General features: G+C 42.4%; 1 protein-coding gene across 1 annotated transcript in view; it reads right to left on the bottom strand.

The window, feature by feature from the left end:
• Positions 1 to 19,531, bottom strand: part of LOC140482871 (ALK tyrosine kinase receptor-like) — a 1,059,465-nt gene that overhangs the window by 811,721 nt on the left and 228,213 nt on the right. Inside the window, exon 2 of the mRNA XM_072580591.1 lies at positions 11,048 to 11,167. Coding sequence (XP_072436692.1) covers positions 11,048 to 11,167 — 120 coding nt within the window. The remainder of the gene's footprint in view (positions 1 to 11,047; positions 11,168 to 19,531) is intronic.

The following is a 19,531-nucleotide window of genomic DNA, read 5'->3' as shown; positions in this document are numbered from 1 at the left end:
TGTGGGAGGTTTGTGTGTGGGATATCATGCCTCACAAGTTTGTTAGAATTCTTTGATGAAGTGACCAGGAAGGTAATGAGGGCAGAGCAGTAGACATTGTCTAAATGGATTTCAGTGAGATCTTCAATAAGATTCCACATGGTAGTCTGCTCTGGAAGCTTAGATCACATGGAATCCATGGTGAGATGACAAATTGGATACATAATTGGCTTGATGGTAGGAAGCAGAGGATAATAGTGGAAGGGTGCTTGTTGAACTGGAGGCCCTGTGACTAGTGGAGTGCCTCAGGGGTCAATGCTAGGACAACTGCTGTTTGGTATCTATACCAGTGATTTGGATGAGAATGTACAAGGCATGATTAGTAAGTTTGCAGATACTGTTACAACACAGATAAACCCTCTTGCTTACTTTAAACCAGCAACACAGAAAAGATTTATCCTGTGCAGTAATCTGAAGATTTGAGAGGACAAGAACTATTTAAAGTACAAATTAACAACTTTATTTCTTAAAGTATAACAGAGAATAGTTAACTAACAACTATTTACAGCTCCTTCCTCTAACCTATCTTTTACTTTCCCTTCTACAATAGCAGTCTAATAAAACCCCCCGATTAAGATTTACTGAAAAATTCTGAGGCAGGAATTGAACCCGGGTCTTGCGTGCTGTGAGGCAGCAGTGCTAACCACTGTGCCACCATACCGCTCCCTAGGCAGCTAGCTACCCTAACTGCTGGACCAAAAGGTTACATTGTATCTTGTTCAGAACACTTGGTGCTGCCAGGTAGTTCTGTTAGTTTTCTCTCTTAAAGGTACAGTACACTCACATCTTCATAACAATATCACTAAAACAGACAGTATCATGGAGAGTGAGGAAAGTTATCAGAAATTTCAGCTGAGGAAGTGGGCTGAGAAATGGCAAATGGGAGTTTAATATAAACAAGTGTGAGGTCTTGCATTTTGGAAAATCAAATCAAGGTAGGGGTTTTATGGTGAATGGTAGGGCCTTAAGGAGCATGTGATGATGCTGCTGCTCCTTTAACAAGGTTATGATGTACTTGGGTTTTTTTCAGAGGGGTTGTAAATGTAAAAGTTCTGGGGTATCTGAGTTGGATGGGTTTTAGGGTCAATTTGCTTATAGCTAACAGATATTGCCTCAAATAAAAGGCTTTCAAGTTTAAAGAAAAGCACTTCACCATGAAAGGAATGGCCAGTTCTCACAGTTCAGCTGTTCTCTGGTTTGGTTTGGTTTGGGTTGGGTTTTATCAGTCTGGCTGTTCAGAGTTACTGGTCAGTTGTTAACTAGGAATCCAAAAGAAACAACTACATGGAAGAAGGTGTTCCAAGCTGAATCACTCTGCTGTTTTTCTCTCTCTCTCTCTCCTGTAAGACCCCGTGTTTGATTTTACCTTTTTTGCCAAGGGGTGTTTATGAGGAATCTTGCAGGAATTTGGAACAGCATCCGTAAGTGGGCTAGTCTGTGGGTTTTCAGATAGATTAAGTTATTCTGTATTCTGTTATGTTTTGCTTGCATTTCATTCAGTACCCTGTAAATAAATCGTATTTTGCTTAAAACTGAGGGATTTGACCAGTTGCATTACTCCTGCAATATCCATTTTACACTTGCTCAAAACAACTAGAAAAGTTAGGGTCAGGATTACCTTCTTGAAATGCTTTGAGGGGTCTGGCCTGGACCATAACCACTGCAGTGGAATAGAGGGGCCTTGGAGTTCAGGTTCACTGTTCTCTGAAAGTGGAGTCACAGGTAGACAGGGCGGGGAAGATGGAGTTTGGCACACTGGCCATCATCATTCAGGGCATTGACTGTAGAAGTTGGGAAGTTATATTGCAGTTGTACAAGACGTTGGTGAGATCACATTTGGGAGCATTGTGTTCAGTTTTGATCACCTTGCTATAGGAAGGATGTTAATAAACTGGAAAGCGTGGAGAAGAAATTTACAAGGATGTTGTCAGGACTAACCATCTGAGTTATAGGGAGAGTTTGGACAAGCTAGGACTTTTTTTTAGTGTGTAGGAGACTGAGAGGAGATCCTACAGAAGAGAGGCATGTAGCGAAATTCTAAGAAGATAAAGTCACTGATAGGCGTAGTCTATAGGCCACCAGATAATAACATCATATTGGGGCGGGCAATAAACAAAGAAATAACTAATGCCTGTAAAAATGGTACAGCAATTATCATTGGGGGATTTTAATCTACATGTCGATTGGTCGAACCAGCTCGGTCAGGGTAGCCTTGAGGAGATATTTGTTGAGTGTATCCATGATAGTTTTCTTGAACACGATGAAATGGAACCAACGAAGGAGAAAGTTCTCCTAGATCTGATCTTGTGTAGTGAGACAGGAGTAATTAATGACTTCCTAGTTAGGGATCATCTTGGAAGGAGCAATCACAGTATGGTGGAATTTGAATGTGGAGAATGTGAAGATAAAATGCAATACCAGGGTCCTGTGCTTAAACAAGACAGACTATAATAGAACGAGGGAGTACTTGGCTAAAATAGCCTGAAAGCAAAGATTTTACGGTGGGACAGTTGCCGAGCAGTGGAGGACTTTCAAAGCCATTTTTCGAAGTGCTCAGCAAAGGTATATTCTAGTGAAAAGGAAGGACTGTAGGAAAAGGGGAAACTGCCATGGGTGTCTAAGGAAATAAGGGAGGCCATCAAATTGAAAGAGAAGGCATACAAAGTGGCCAATTTCAGCAGTAAACTCGAAGATTGGGAAAGGTCAACAGAAGGCCACAAAAAGAACTATAAAGAAAAGTAAGATAGAACATGAGAAAAAAAATGGGTACAGAATACAAGCACAGATAGCAAAAGCATCTATAAATACATATAATGAAAAAGAGTGGTTAAAGTAAAAGTTGTTCCTTTAGAGGATGAGGCATTTAATCATGGGATGGTCGGGGCATGGAGGGCATAAATAACATGCCAGCAATTGACAAAGAGATAAAGGTAGGTGAGGACCTGGAAACAATCATTATCATGGAAAAGATAGTATTGGGCAAGATAATGGAGCTAAGGGTGGACAAGTCTCCTGGTCCTGATGGAATGCATCCCAGGGTGCTAAAAGAGATGGCAGGAGAAATAGCAAGTGCACTTGTGGTAATTCTCCAAAATTTGCTGGACTCTGGAGCAGTTCCAGCAGATTGGAAAATAGCAAATGTGATGCCACTGTTTAAAAAGGGTGGTAGACAAAGATGGGGAATTATAGACCAGTTAGCTTAACATCTGTAGTGGGGAAGATGCTTGAATCTATTATCAAGAAAGAAATAGCAAGGGATCTAGATAGAAATGGCCCGTTTGGGCAGACACAGCATGGATTCATGAAGGGCAGGTTATGCTTTACTAATGTTTTGGAATTCTATGAAGACATTACGAGCACGGTGGACAACGGGGGCCCAGTGGACATGATGTACCTAAATTTCCAAAAGGCTTTTGACAAGGTGCTGCACAAGTGGCTATTGCAGAAGATAAGGATGCATGGCATTACAGGTAAAGTAATAGCATGGATAGAGGATTGGTTGACTAATAGGAAACAAAGAGTGGGTGGCACGGTGGCACGGTGGCATAGTGGTTAGCACTGTTGCCTCACAGCACCAGAGACCCGGGTTCAATTCCCGCCTCAGGCGACTGACTGTGTGGAGTTTGCACATTTTCCCCGTGTCTGCGTGGGTTTCTTCCTGGATGCTCTAGTTTCCTCCCACAGTCCAAAGATGTGCAGGTCAGGTGAATTGGCCATGCTAAATTGCCCGTAGTGTTAGGTAAGGGATAAATGTAGGGGTATGGGTGGTTTGCGCTTCGGCGGGTCGGTGTGGACTTGTTGGGCTGAAGGGCCTGTTTCCACACTGTCAAATAATCTAATAAATGAGTGCTATTCTGGTTGGCAATACATAACTAATGATGTGCCTCAGGGATCAGTGTTGGGACAGCAATTATTCACAATTTACATTGATGATTTGGAGTTGGGGACCATGTGTAGTGTGTCAAAGTTTGTGGATGACACTAAGATGAGTGGCAGAGCAAAGTGTACAGAGGACTGTGAAACTTTGCAAAGGGTCATAGATAGTTTAAGTGAGTAGGCAAAGGTCTGGCCGATGGAATACAAAGTTAATAAATGTGAAGTCACCCATTTTGGTAGGAATAACAGTAAAAAGGATTATTAGTTGAATGGAAAAAATTTGCAGTGTACTGCTGTGCAGAAGGATCTGGGTGTCTTTGTGCATGAATCACAGAAGGTTAGTTCGCAGGTACAACAAGTAATTAGGAAGGCAAATGGAATTTTGTCTTTCATTACTCAAGGGAGATTATGCTGTAGCTGTGCAGGGTGCTGGTGTGGTCACACCTGGAGTACTATGTGCTGTTTTGGTCTCCTTACTTGAGAAAGAATGTACTGGCTCCGGAGGGGGTGCAGAGGAGGTTCACTAGGTTGATTCCGGAGTTGAGGGGGTTGGCTTATGAGGAGACACTGAGCAGACTGGGATTATATTCATTGGAATTTAGAAGGATGAGGGGGAGATCTTGTAGAAAAATAAAATTATGAAGGGATAAATAAGCTTAGATGTAGAGAGGATGTTTCCATTGGTGGGTGAAACTAGGACAAGAGGGCACAGCCACAAAATTAGGGGAAGCAGATTTAAGACAGAATTGAGAAGGAACTTCTTCACCCAGAGGGTTGTGAATCTATGGAATTCCCTGCCCTGTGAAGTAGTTGAGGCTTCCTCAGTAAATGTTTTTAAAGTTAAGATAGATTTTGTTTGAACAACAAAGGAATTAAGGATTATGGTGAGAGGGTGGGAAAGTGGAGCCGAGGCCATGAAATGATCAGCTATAATTTTATTAAATGGCGGAGCAGGCTTGAAGGGCCAGATAGCCTACTTCTGCTCCTAGATTTATGGTTTTATGGTGAATGCACTCAGTGTTTTTACTAAAGTTAGGGAATCGCAGACTCATGGAGTCATAGAGTCATAGAGATGTACAGCATGGAAACAGATCATTTGGTCCAACCTGTCCATGCCGAACAGATATCCCAACCCAATCTAGTCCCACCTGCCAGCACCTGGCCCATATCCCTCCAAACCCTTCCTATTCATATTCCCATCCAAATGTCTTTTAAATGTTGCAATTGTACCAGCCTCCACCACTTCCTCTGGCAGCTCATTCCATACACGTACCAGCCTCTGCGTGTAAACGTTGCCCTTTAGGTCTCTTTTATATCTTTCCCCTCTCACCCTAAACCTATGCGCTTTAATTCTGGACTCCCCAACCCCAGGGAAAAGACTTTGTCTATTTATCCTACACATGCCCCTCATAATGTTGTAAACCTCTATAAGATCACCCTTCAGCCTCCAATGCTCCAGGGAAAACAGCTCCAGATTATTCAGCCTCTCCCTATAGCTCAAATCCTCCAACCCTGGCAACATTCTTGTAAATCTTTTCTGAACCCTTTCAAGTTTCACAACATCTTTCCGATAGGAAGGAGACCAGAATTGCACGCAATATTCCAACAATGGCCTAACCAATGTCCTGTACAGCTGCAACATGACCTCCCAACCCCTGTACTCAATACTCTGATCAATAAAGGAAAGCATACCAAATACTTTCTTTACTATCCTATCTACCTGCGACTCCATTTTCAACGAGCTATGAACCTGCACTCCAAGGTCTCTTAGTTCAGCAACACTCCCTAGGACCTTACCATTAAGTGTATAAGTTCTGCTAAGATTTGTTTTCCAAAATGTAGCACCTTGCATTTATCTGAATTAAACTCCATCTGCCACTTCTCAGCCCATTGGCCCATCTGATCAAAATCCTGTTGTAATCTGAGGTAACCTTCTTCACCGTCCACCACACCTCCAATTTTGGTGTCATCTGCAAACTTACTCACTATACCTCTTATGCTCACATCCAAATCATTTATATAAATGATGAAAAGTAATGGACCCAGCACCGATCCTTGTGGCACTCCACTGGTCACAGGCCTCCAGTCTGAAAAACAACCCTCCACCACCACCCTCTGTCTTCTACCTTTGAGCCAGTTCTGTATCCAAATGGCTAGTTCTCCCTGTATTCCATGAGATCTAACCTTGCTAACCAGTCTCCCATGGGGAACCTTGTCGAACACCTTACTGAAGTGCATAGAGATCACATCTACTGTTCTGCCCTGATCAATCCTCTTTGTTACTTCTTCAAAAAACTCAATTCAGTTTGTGAGACAGGATTTGCCACGGACAAAGCCATGTTGACTATCCTTAATCAGTCCTTGCCTTTCCAAATACATGTACATCCTGTCCCTCAGGATTCCCTCCAACAACATGCCCACCACTGACGTCAGGCTCACTGGTCTATAGTTCCCTGGCTTGTCCTTACCACCCTTCTTAAACAGTGGTACTACGTTAGCCAACCTCCAGTCTTCTGTCACCTCACCTGTAACTATTGATGATACAAATATTTCAGCAAGAGGTCCAGCAATCACTTCTCTAGCTTCCCACAGAGTTCTAGCGTACACCTGATCAGGTCCTGGGGATTTATCCACCTTCATGCATTTCAAGACATCCAGCACTTCCTCCTCTGTAATATGGACATTGTTCAAGATGTCACCATCTATTTCCCTGCATTCTATATCTTGCATGTCCTTTTTCAAAGTAAATACTGGTGCAGAATACTTGTTTAGTATCTCCCCCACTTTCTACGGCTCCACACAAAGGTCGCCTTGCTGATCTTTGAGGGGCTCTATTCTCTCCCTAGTTTCCCTTTTGTCCTTAATGTATTTGTAAACACCCTTTGGATTCTCCTTAATTCTATTTGCCAAAGTTATCTCATGTTGCCTTTTTGCCCTCCTGATTTCCGTCTTAAGTATACTTCTACTTCCTTTATACTCTCCTAAGGATTCACTCGATCTATCCTGTCTATACCTGACATATGCTTCCTTGTTTTCTTAACCAAACCCTCAATTTTTTAGCCATCCAGCATTCCCTATACCTACCAGCCTTTCCTTTCACCCTGAGGGTTCTGGTCCATCACTATTTCACATCTAATAGAATTATGTCGCTGGCCCCAAAGTGCTCCGCCACTGACACCTCAGTCACCTGCCCTGCCTTATTTCCCAAGAGTAGGTCAAGTTTTGCAACTTCTCTAGTAGGTACATCCACATATTGAATCAGAAAATTTTCTTGTACATACTTAACAAATTACTCTCCAACTAAACACTTAACACTATTGCAGTCCAAGTCTATGTTTGGCAAATTAAAATCCTCTACCATAACCACCCTATTATTCTTACAAATAGCTGAGATCTCATTACAAATTTGTTTCTCAATTTCCCTCTGACTATTAGGGGGTCTATAATACAATCCCATTAAGGTGATCATCCCTTTCTTATTTCACAGTTCCACCCAAATAACTTCCCTGGATGCATTTCCGGGAATATTCTCCCTCAGCACAGTTGTAATACTATCCCCTATCAAAAATGCCACTCCCCCTCCTCTCTTGCCTCCCTTTCTATCCTTCCTGTAGCATCGACTCAAAGGCATCAGTTTAAGGTTAGAGGGGAAAGAATAAAGTAGAACCTGAGGAACAACATTTTTACACAGAGGCTGGTACACATATGGAATGAGCTGCCAGTGGAAGTGGTTGAGGTGGGTACATTAACAACATTTAAAAGGCATTTGGACAAAATACTTCGATAGAAATGGTTTAAAAGGATATGGGCCAAGTGCAGGGAAATGGTGTCTGAGTAGGTGGACATTTTGGTCGGCATGGATCAGTTTGGGCCAAAGGGCCTGTCTCCATGCTGTAGAGCTTGATAACTCTCAGACTCTAAGGTTCAGCCGCTGGCAGGTGACTCACGTCAACAGGTTAGCAAAATTGAACATGTCCCAATCATACAGTATGAAGGAATTTACATGTTAACAACATTTTTTTGAAAGGTATGTGCAAAAGAATAAACATATTTTTGAAATAAAAATTGGTTCTCAGTGGCTCATGGAATTTTAAGAAGCGCATTTTTGATTCGCAGCTTTTGTTTGAACATCAATACTAAGTTCTTCACATTTTGGGACACGCATGTGGAATATCGTTAATCTTTTCAAAATAGAAATTAGATCAATCATATGGTACCTAAAGCAATATTTTGAACAATCCAGAGGGAAGTACTGTTCCGAAGTACTGTTTTGTGAGCACTTTGTTCACACTATGTTAACGCTAACGTGGTCCACTTATTTTGTATCCAGCTTGTTCTTCCCCATCCTTTGTAATCCAGCCAAGGCTTTTAAAAGGTTTCACACCATAACAACGTTTTACAAAGGTAACCACATGATTTTTTTTGTAGGGATAATGATGAACGTTAACTGAGCTGAAATCGATTCCATCAACACATATTAATATAGGGTTCCAATAATATACAATTTTCACTTCTGAAAATAAATAATTACTTTGTATGGAACCATATAATTTAGCTGAGCAGTATTGAGAACTCTCGACAATGTTATGATTTGTTGTTTTACATCAATCAGTGTATTCTATAATTTTCCGCTCTCAACATCTGGCCTTATTCAATCAATCTATAGGCCAGAAATGTGACAGCAAAGCATTGCCACACCTTCATTTTGATGCTCCTGCGTAAAATAGCCCAGATGAGGCCTGTCCAAAGAGAAGCTGGACAAATCCAGTCCAACTGATTAAAATCTCATCAGCCTATTCTTGAACATTAGCAAATGATGGAAGCTGTCACAGACAGTACTATTAAGTGGCATTTGTAGAGCAATTACTTACTCATTGATGTTCAATTTGGGTTCTGGCAGGATCACCAACTCCCAATCTCTTTGCAGTCTTGGTCCAAACATAGACAAAAGAGCTGAATTCCCTCATTTTGAGGTGAGGATTTCTGCCCTTGATATCACGGCAACATTTGAACCAATGAATATCAAAACCCCGAGCAAAGGTCGAGTCAGTGGGAATCAGGGATTTATTCTCCAGAGTTTAGAGGCATTCTTAGCACAACAGAAGCTGGTTGCAGTTCTTAGAGATAAATCATCTCAGGCCTGGGACATCACTGCAGGAGATTCTCAGCATAATGCCTTGGGCCAAGTTACCTTTGGTTGCCTCATCAATGAACTTCCCTCAACCTTCTGGTCAAAAGTGTGGTCATTCATTGATGATTGCACAATGTTCAGTATCATTGTGACTTCCCTGATACCAAAAAAGTCTATGGCCATGTGCAGTACAGCAATCAAGGTTGGGCTGACCAATGGCAAGCAACATTCATGTCACAAAAGTGACACCCATCTCCAACAAGACAGAATCTAACCATATCATTCAATGCCATTACCATCACTGAATCTTTCGCAAATCAAACTTATATTAATATAGGGGTCCAATAATATACAATTTTCACTTCTGAAAAGTTGACCAAAAGTGAACTGAATGACCTCTTTAAAAACTGTGGCTACATGAGCATGACAGAGGGCTGGACATTCTGTTGGAACAGAACGTGCAAATTCATCTTCTGACTCCCAAGACCTTTTCACTATCTACAAGGCATAGGTTGGTAGCATGAAGGCGTACTAACCATGTGCCTAAATCAATGCCGCTCCAACAACACTCGAGATGCTTGACCGCATCCATGGTAAAGCAAGCCATTGACTGGAACCCCACTCCCTCAATCTCCACCACTGATGCACAGTGACAGTAGTGTGTATCATATATAGGATGATTACAACATTTGTCACATTCCCTGCCTCAGCATCTTTCAAACCCAAAATCTCTACCTCCTCAAAAGTTAAAGGCCATAGATACAAGGGAACATCACCACTTGCAAGTTTATTCGAAGCCATAGCCTAACCTGATTCAGGACCATGCTGCCATTCACTTTAACTGGGCCAACAACGTGGAACTCCCTTCCTAACAGCATGGTGATTGTTGTTGCACATGACAAACTACTAGCTTAAGATAGGGCTCACCAGCCACATTCTCCAGTAACCAGAGCTTATAATCAAATGCATGCTGATATCCTATGAAAAAACAAAAAGAAAATACCTTCACACGAGTGTGTTAATGCCATCCCCAAAAGTGGCAGATGTATTATTCCCATATATACAGAGCCCTAACAAAGATACTTGAGGCTAGGATCGACATTTGTTCGTGCACTGTCATTTCAACTTTGATCCAAGACAACTTTAAACTCAACATTATAGGCTGATCTCAAGCCAAGATAATGGACACACAGTACAGAGCACCCCTAATTGGCAGTCTTACTCAGAGTTGTCACAGGATAATTAGTGTAATGTAATGCAGTGTAGAAACAGAAAAATGTCACTTTGAGACACAGTAGGGATTCTCTAATGACACTCCTAATATCCTCTTCTGATTAAAGACAAAATAATAGGAATGATTACATGAATGCAAATAAGCAGGTGCATTGCTTGGTTTCTGAGTATGCCTTGACCATGTTCAGTTCAATTTCCATTAAAGCAAAGGCTTTCTATCCCGGCTAATTTCCAGATCACCCATTTTATCATCATGTGGAAAATTTATCTCCGAAACTTGATTTTGAAATTTGGATAGTGGATATCTTCCTTTTAAGTCTACCTAGATTTAAACTGAAATAAAACAGAAACATCTCTGTGCTGTTAGGATGCATGCATCTCATTTTACTTTTGCATTAACATTTGTTAAATATTCTTCATTACAAGCATAATGTCTTCAGAAAGAAGGGCTATTTGCATTGGAGGAATATGGGGAACCTTCATCATAACAGCATATTTTACAATGACTATTTGAATGCAATTCAAATAATTGTACTCAATAAACAAACAGCTTTTTTTAACCAAATAAAATGAATAAAAGCTAAAATAACACACTAGTAAATTCAGATCTGAAAGCAGTTAACATGTTGGGTTCATCATTAGAATTGATATTGTTTTGCTGGAGACTTCTAAATACTTTCTCAAAACAATATTTCTTTACATTTAGCAGCACAAATGTTGCTTATTCAATAAAAATGCTCAGTGTTACTTGTTTGAGAAGCTACTCACCATATGGTCTTTGATATGTAGACAAAGGTGTATCATCTTTTAGCAGCCAAGTGAAGTTCCAAGTAGCTGGACTATTATTTAAAATCCATCCATTTCCTTCTGATTGTGGTACTCCAATAGCTGCAAACACAAGTGACATAATTGGCATTATTTTAAGGTCAATGATGTGGAGGTGCTGATGTTGGACTGAGGTGGACAAAGTTAGAAGTCACATGACACCATGTTTTAGTCCAACAGGTTTATTTGAAATCACAAGCTTTCAGACAGCTACTCCTTTGTCAGGTTAAGTCCCTTCTGACTTTGTTTTAAGGTGTAAGATTTCAAAGTAATGTGGCATCGCAATTATAGACTCCATCCTCAATAATGAATATGCAAACCATTGTAACGGCACAGCAATAGCCTGAGATAGTCTGAATTCAGATTGTACTAATTTACTTCAAACGTGTTACCTGCAAGATCCTACCGTATATGGTATCTTAGACCAAACTTGTAGCATGTGCTATCCTAAATTAAGCTGTTGCTGCAAGAATGCCATTGCTTCCCAGGATGCCCTGCTAACCGTTAGCATTTAATCCAATCTCCCCAACCTCTTTCCTGCAATGTTTAATTCCTTTACAATAGCGCTAAACAATCTTCTTTAGTTTGACCTTTGAAGAGTTACCAATGTGAAAGCCCTTGTAATAACGTTTCACCTCTTGCTTCCTAAGGTATTGATGAATCAGTTATTTTACCCATTGCTACTTAGTAAGTAGCTGTCAACTCATGTCATCACCAATCTGATAGCTGAAGTACATTGTCGCTCTAGTCTTTCCAAGTCATGCTTCAAATAATTTTCATTCTGCAACGCTACAAGGCATTTTTTACAATGATAAATCAACCAACATCAAAAGCTGTTCTATCTTTACATCTTAGATATGAGAAAGCAAAGTTACTATGCTTCACCAAATCATTGACAAGAAGTTTGGAGATAACAACTTTGTAATGAAAATGTATATATTTTAGAAGCACCAGTTGACAAGAAATCGGCAAGGACTATAGTAGGACAGTGTATACAACAAACTGCTCTAAACTAAAGCAAACAATAATTGTTATGATCGAAGTGATGATATGACATTACAGGTTCATGAATTTTTATGACTCAACCAACCCAAAGTTTACTGAGCGAATATTTCTTCACCCTCATTCTGTCTCGATCCAATTTAATAAGAATTGTTCTGATTAGATTTATGACTCTGCTAACTGAATTCCATTCTTGCTGCCTTACAATGTGTATCTGATTTCTGGCAATGTGAAAGTTAATGGATAGACATAGAAGGGCAAATGACATTTGTGAGAGTTTTAGTAACCTTGTCTTGGAATTAGTCATTTTGCTTGGCTTCGGCCGGAGACAATTGTGAACGTTTTTTTTTCCAAATTGAAAAGGAAATGTACAGCTACATAGTGCAGCAGCTTAGTGCTTCAATGTGATGGTTGGATGCAGCTGCATTAAACCCCAGTGGATCTGACTGTTGACCTTGCTGCTGTCAAGGGAATTCTCCAAGTTCAATCCAACTACTTGTTCACAGCGACAGCTAAGAAATTTAGAGGGAATTTCGCCATAGAATGCCCTTTTATGCCATTAATCAGCTCTGAGCGATAGTGGATAGATCAATATTTGACCAATGAACAATGGGGCTTGGAGGTTTCAGGGTTGAATTTCTTTGAGTACCTGCCCATTCTGCTACCCCAGTCTCAAAAAGAGCGGCAATATTGTGCTGTTCAAAAAAAACTGGCAAGCTAAATGATGCTGGTACTTTTGCATGAGTTCCACAGGAATTTAGGACAAATGTTGTTTTATTTCTCAACACCTAAAACAGTTAACATTGCATGGTTTCTGCTGCAGTTTAATTACTGCAGTTAACGTTGCAGGTGTTCTGCTGCAGGATCATTATGGCAGTTAATACTGCAGAGATTTTGTTGCAGTTTAATTATTGCAGTTAACACTGTAGGTATTCTGCTGCAGTTTCATTATTGTAGTTAGTGCTGAAGGTATTCTGCTGCAGTTTCATTATTGTAGTTAGTGCTGAAGGTATTCTGCTGCAGTTTAATTATTGCAGTTTATGCTGCAGGGATTTGTTGCAGTTTAATAATTGCATTTAATGTTGCAGGCATTCTGCTGCAGTTCAATTATTGCAGTTAGTGCTGCAGGGATTTGTTGCAGGTTAATAATTGCATTTAATGTTGCAGGCATTCTGCTGCAGTTTAATTATTACAGTTAATGCTGCGGGTGTTCTGCTACAGTTTAATTATCGCAGTTAATGCTGCAGGCATTCCGCTGCACTTCAATTATCACAGTTTACGCTGCCAGGATTCTGCAGCTACTCAGCTGTGCTAAGTTGAAATTTCAGTCATGACAGATTTTTTTTCTTAGCTTTGGGAAGAGGCAGTAGCTCATGAATTAATTTTTCCAAAAATCTGTATATATTATCTCTCTGTTCCTTCTGTTTTCATATGTAGAAGCTTTTAATCAATTGGATCAACATAACTTGTCTGCTGGTGTTTAACCACAAGGATCTGTTTACATTTGGCTTGTGCCTTAGCTGCAAAAAATTACTAGTGTTGCTAAGGTTTGCCAAGGCCTTTACATCCTGAATTTCCTGAGTACAAGTCTCTGTGGCTACATTCAGGTGCCACAGGAAAAAAAGACTCCTTTAGACTGCATATCCCATCATTAACATATTTAATGTAGCTTCAGATCAAATGTGAACTGTTTCTGTTTTTCTCACAGTTTCTGCAGCTATTTTGTTTTCTCCCTATTTAAAAATGCCTGCTTTAGCATGTGACTATGAAATTGATGGATATATGGCATTTCCAGCAGCTGTTGTGAGGCAGTGGGTAGCATTCCTGCTGTTGAGTGTATCGGTAAAATTAAAGATCTTGCCACACTGATGGTTTTGTGAGTTTGATTTTTAAGTCAGCAGCAACCATCGCTGAAAGCGTCTCTTTTTAAATCACCCTCCTTCTTTGACCTTGTGGTGTTTATTTCTTAACCCCCCCCCCCACAATCGGTTGGTTCAGGAGATTCTCTGTTGGCTGTTCAGATGCCTCCTGCACAATTATCAGCAACATATTTATATACAGCAGCGCCTCGAATTACGAACTTAATCCGTTCCGGGACCCGGTTCGCGAACCGAAAAGTTCGCGAACTGAATCAATTTTTCCCATTGTTCGGATAGCGTAAGAATGCATGGAAGTAGCAATGAACGCTGTTCACACCGCTCGCGCCAAAGACGAACTGAATGAGATCACACGGGGCCCGAGAGCTTTTGTGTTCAACAAGCGCGTAGCAAAGCAGAACAATGAAACCACGTGGTCGCACACGGGCGTTTTGCGTTCATACTTTCGGTCATACCTTGAATTTCATACGTACATTGAAGCAAAATTTTACGTACAATCCTGATCGTAAACTGATTTGTTCGTGAACGGGGTCATTCGTATGTCGAGGCGCTACTGTATTTTAAAAATCGTTAGTGCTGTAAGGTGTAGGGATAAGTCTAACTAATGACAGATGCCCTATTAGATGCCCTGCTACAGGGAAATCTGGAATCAGTTTCTGTTTGACTGTGTCCTGCAGCCAAGCCCCTGCTGTTCAGCTCTTGTGATATCTGTTGTGGAGAAAGGATCCTGTTGCTTAATTACCACAGTCAAAGTCATACAAAAAAAAATTGAGCTGTTTGCTTATCACAGCCAGGCTCAGTGGTTAGCACTGCTGCATCACAACACCAGGATCCTAGATTCAATTCCAGCCTCGGGCAACTGTCTGTGCGGAAAGTTTGCACACTCTCCCCATGTCTGCGTGGGTTTCCTCCGGGTGCTCTGGTTTCCTCCCACAATCCAAAGATGTGCGGGGCAGGTGAATTGGCCATGCTAAATTGCCCACAGTGTTCGGTGCATAGTCAGAGGGAGGTTGGTCTGGTTGGGTAGCTCTTCGGAGGGTCGGTGTGGACTTGTTGGGCTGAAGGGCCTGTGTCCACACTGTAGGGAATCTAATCTAATCTAATCAGTATTGCAGGGACACTTTAATTATTGCAGTCTGTGTTGCAGGAAAAATTGCTGCTATTTATTCATCACAGTCAGAATTGCAGGATCTCTGCTGCAGTTTAACTATTGCAGGCAGTGCTACAGCAAGAACTGGGGCTTAATTGTTGCTGCTACAGCAGGCCGAGAAAACGGGATGGGAAGAAAGTGGCTGCTCAAAAAAAGGGAAGCCTCACAATGTAATCCTTGTGATTAACAGAATTGTTCCAGGGCAGAAGGAGGTCATTCGCTAACTCTGAAAATGTTAATTTTGTACCATCCCACTGCTGTTTCCCCATAAGTCTGCACATGGTTTCTATTTAAATAACCATCCAGTGCCCTCACGAATGCCTCAGTTGAACCTACTTCCACCACAATTCCAGGCAGTGCATTCCATACCCTCAATGCACACTGTGTGAAAAAGCTACTTTCTATCTTGCATTTATTTCTTTTGCAAAACACTTTAAGACTGTACCCTCTGGTTATCAATCCATTTATGAGTGAGAACAGTTTCTCATCATCCAGTCAGTCTGGATTTCTCGTGATTTTGGAAATTTCTTTCCAATTTATCTTTAGCCTTCTCCTCCAAGGAAAACAATCTCAACTTCTCCAATCTTGCCTCATGACTGATGTATGTCATCCTTCGATTCATTCTCTTCAACATCTTCTGGACTCTCTCCAATGCATTCAAGTCCTTCTTATCGTGTGGCTTCCTGAACTATACACAATACTCCAGCTAGGAAAAAGTGAGGACTGCAGGTACTGGGAATCGGAGTCAAGAGTGTAGTGCTGCAAAAGCACAGCAGGTCAAGCAGCATTCGAGGAACAGGAAAATCGCGTTTCGGGCATGAACCCTTCTTCAGGAATAAGGCTTGTGCGTTGGGGGGCTGAGAGATAAATGGGAGGGTGGTAGGGCAGGTAACTGGGAATATGATAGGTGGATGAAGGTGAGGGAGGAGGTGATAGGTCAGAGGGGGGAGTGATGGACAGGTCTGGAGGGTGGTGCCAAGGTGGAGGCTTGGGACTGGGATAATGTGTGGGGGAGGGGAAATAAGGAATTTATCTCATGTGGCTGCAGGGTCCCAAGGAGGAATATGAGGCATTCCTCCTCCAGGCGTTGGGTGTTATGGGTTTGACGATGGAGGAGGCCCAGGACCTGCATGTCCTTGATAGAGTGGGAGAGGGAGTTGAAGTGATCAGCCATGGGGCGGTGGGGTTAGTGGGTGCGGGTGTCCCAGAGGTGTTCTCTGAAACGATCCGCAAGAAGGCGTCCTGTCTCCCTGATGTAGAGGAGAGTGCAAAGGATGCAGTAGATGACATTGGTACAGGTACAGGTAAATTTCAGATGGATGTGCCTCGGGGCCTTGGACGGAGGTGAGGGGAGCGGTGTAGGTGCCGGGTTTGCACTTCCTGCGGTGGCAGGGAATAGTGCCAGGAGTAGGGTGTGGCCTGGTGGAGAGTGTGGGCCTGATGAGGGAGTTACAGAGGGAATAGTCTTTTTGGAACGCTGATAGGGTGGGGAGGGAAATATACCTCTGGTGGTGGGGTCCATTTGGAAGTGATGGAGGATGATGAGTTGTATGCGGAGGTTGGTGGGGTGGAAAATGAGACTAGGGGGATTCTGTCCTTGTTGCGTTGGGAGGGGTGGGGTTCAAGGGCGGTGGTGTGTGAAGTGGAGGAGATGCACTGGGGGACATCGTCAACCACATGGGAAGGGAAGTTGTGATTGTGGAAGAAGGAGGCCTTCTAGGAGTTTCTGTGGTGGAATTGGTCATCCTGGGAACACATGCAGCAGAGATGGAGGAATTGGGAATAAGGGATGGCATTTCTACAGGAGGTAAGGTGGGAGGAGGTGTCGTCTAGGTAGCTGTGGGAGTCAGTGGGCTTGTAATATATGTCTGTAGTTAGTCAGACGCCAGAGACGGTGATAAAGAGATCCAGGAAGGGGAGAGATGTTTCCGAAATGGTCCAGGTGAATTTTAGGTCAGGGTGGAAGGTGGTAAAGTTGATGAACTTTTCATGGGAGCACGAGGTGGCACCAATATAGTCATCGATGTACGGAGGAACAGGTGGGGAGTGGTGCCAGTGTAACTCCGGTGCCGGTCCACTCCTGGCACCTTTCCCTGCCACCTCAGGAAGTGCAAAACCTACACCCACACCACTCCCCTCAACTCCGTCCGAGGCCCCAAGGGATCTTTCTATATCAGTCAGAAATTTACCTGCACCTCTACCAATGTCATCTACTGCATCCTTTGCACCTGGTGTGGTCTTCTCTACATCGGGGAGACAGGATGCCTTCTTCCGGATTATTTCACAGAACATCTCTGGGACACCCATATCCACCAACCCTCTCTGGGCCTGAACACTTTAACTCCCCCTCCCACTCCATCAAGGACATGCAGGCCCTGGGCCTCCTCCACTGCCAAACCACCCACCTGACGCCTGGTGGAGGATTGCCTCATATTCCACCTTGGGACCCTCCAACCATATGGGATAAGTGTGGATTTCAACAGCTTCCTCATGTCCCCTCCCCCACATATTATCCCAGTCCTAAGCCTCCACCTTGGCACCACCCTCCGGACCTGTCCATCACTCCCCTCTCTGACCTATCACCTTCTCCCTCATCTTCATCCACCTATCACATTCCCAGCTACCTTTCCCTACAGCCCCACCGCCCTCCCATTTATCTCTTAGCCCCCTGACCCACAAGCCTCATTCCTGATGAAGGGCTTATGCCCAACATGTCGATTCTCCTGCTCCTCGGATGCTGCCTGACCTGCTATACTTTTCCAGCACTACACTCTTGAGAATACTCTAGCTGAGGTCTAACATGTGGCTTATACAGATTCATCACAGCCTTCTTGCTTTTGTCATCTATGCCTCTATTTATGAAGTTGTGAATACTGGAAGGATCATTTAACCCAAAACTTTAATATTGATTTCTCTCCAAAGACTCTGCCAGACCTGCTGAATGTTTCCAACAATTTCTGGTTTTGTTTTTGAATACTGTTTGCTTTATCAACAGCTCTCTATGTGCCCTGCCATCTGAAATGACTTATGTATGTATACACTGAGGTCTCTCTGCTCTAGCACACCATTTAGAACAGCACCTTTATTGCACGTTGCCTCTCTATGGTCTTTGTACAATAATCATCTCACACTTCTCCATATTGAAATTCCTCAGTCACCTATCTCCCTACTCAACCAATGTGATTATATCAGTAGCGCCTTATTTGTGACAAGTAGTTACTGTTGCTATTCCATCGCTGTGTAGTGATGTTGCTCTGCAATGTTGTGTTTCTGCACGTGCACACACATTGCATTCAATCGGTGGTGGTGTTCGCAATAAATGCTGCCAGTTCATTACGGCAGTCAGTGTTGCAGGAAAAACTGCAGTTGTTTTATAATCATAATTGGCCTGCAGGGAAAGCCGTTATTGTTTTATTATTGCACTCAGTGCTGCAGGGAAAACTTCTGTTTAATTATCACCATCAGTGTTGCGGGGGAAACTACATTTTAATTGTTACTGCATGCTGTTTAATTATTGCAGTCAGTGTTACAGGGAAAAAGTGTGGCTGTTCAATTGTTAGTGCCAAAAGGTACAATGGTTCTCCTGATGCTTTATTATTGCAGTGAGTTTTGCAGGGGAGACTGTTGTTTGATTATCACAGTGTTGCAGGGAGAACTGCTGTTTAATTAGCACAGTCAGCATTGCAGGGTAAAAAAAAACTGCTCTTTAATTGTTGCTGCGAAATGCAACAGTAACTCCGCTAATGTTTAATTATCACAGTCAGTGCTGCAGGGGAAAAAAAATTGCTGCTGTTTATTTATTCCTGCTGAATGCAACAGTAGCTCTCCTGGCAACAGTAGCTCTCCTGTATTGCTGGGAAAACTGTTGCTGTTTAATTGTTGCTGCTAAATGCAGCAGTGGGATTCTGAGGGCTCAGTTGTATTGTGATGAAATTTTGGTAGGGACAGCTATTATGCTGAAGGAAAGCTTCGTAGCTCATGAATTATTCATAGAGTCATACAGAACAGAAACAGATCCTTTGGTCCAGCTTGTCCATGCTGACCAGGTATCCAAAGAGCCATAGTTATACAGCACGGAAACAGACCCTTCAATCCACTCGTTCACGCTGACCAGACATCTCAATCTGACCTCGTCCCATTTGCCAGCATTTGGCCTCATATACCCAACCACATGCCTTTTGAATATTGTAATGTACCAGCCTACCCCACTTCCTCTGGCAACCTGTTCCACGCACCCACCACCCTCTGTGTGAAAAGGTTACCCCTCAGGTCCCTTTTGAATCTTTCCCCTCTCACCTTAAACCTATGCCCACTAGTTTTTGACATGCCCACCCTTGGAAAAAGACCTTGGCGATTCACCCTGTCTATACCCCTCATGATTTCACAAACCTCTATAAG

The sequence above is a fragment of the Chiloscyllium punctatum genome, chromosome 11, assembly GCF_047496795.1.
Source record: "Chiloscyllium punctatum isolate Juve2018m chromosome 11, sChiPun1.3, whole genome shotgun sequence".
Taxonomy (NCBI): domain Eukaryota; kingdom Metazoa; phylum Chordata; class Chondrichthyes; order Orectolobiformes; family Hemiscylliidae; genus Chiloscyllium; species Chiloscyllium punctatum.
Note: the sequence above shows the minus strand (reverse complement) of the source record. Positions and strands in the feature narration are given on the sequence as shown.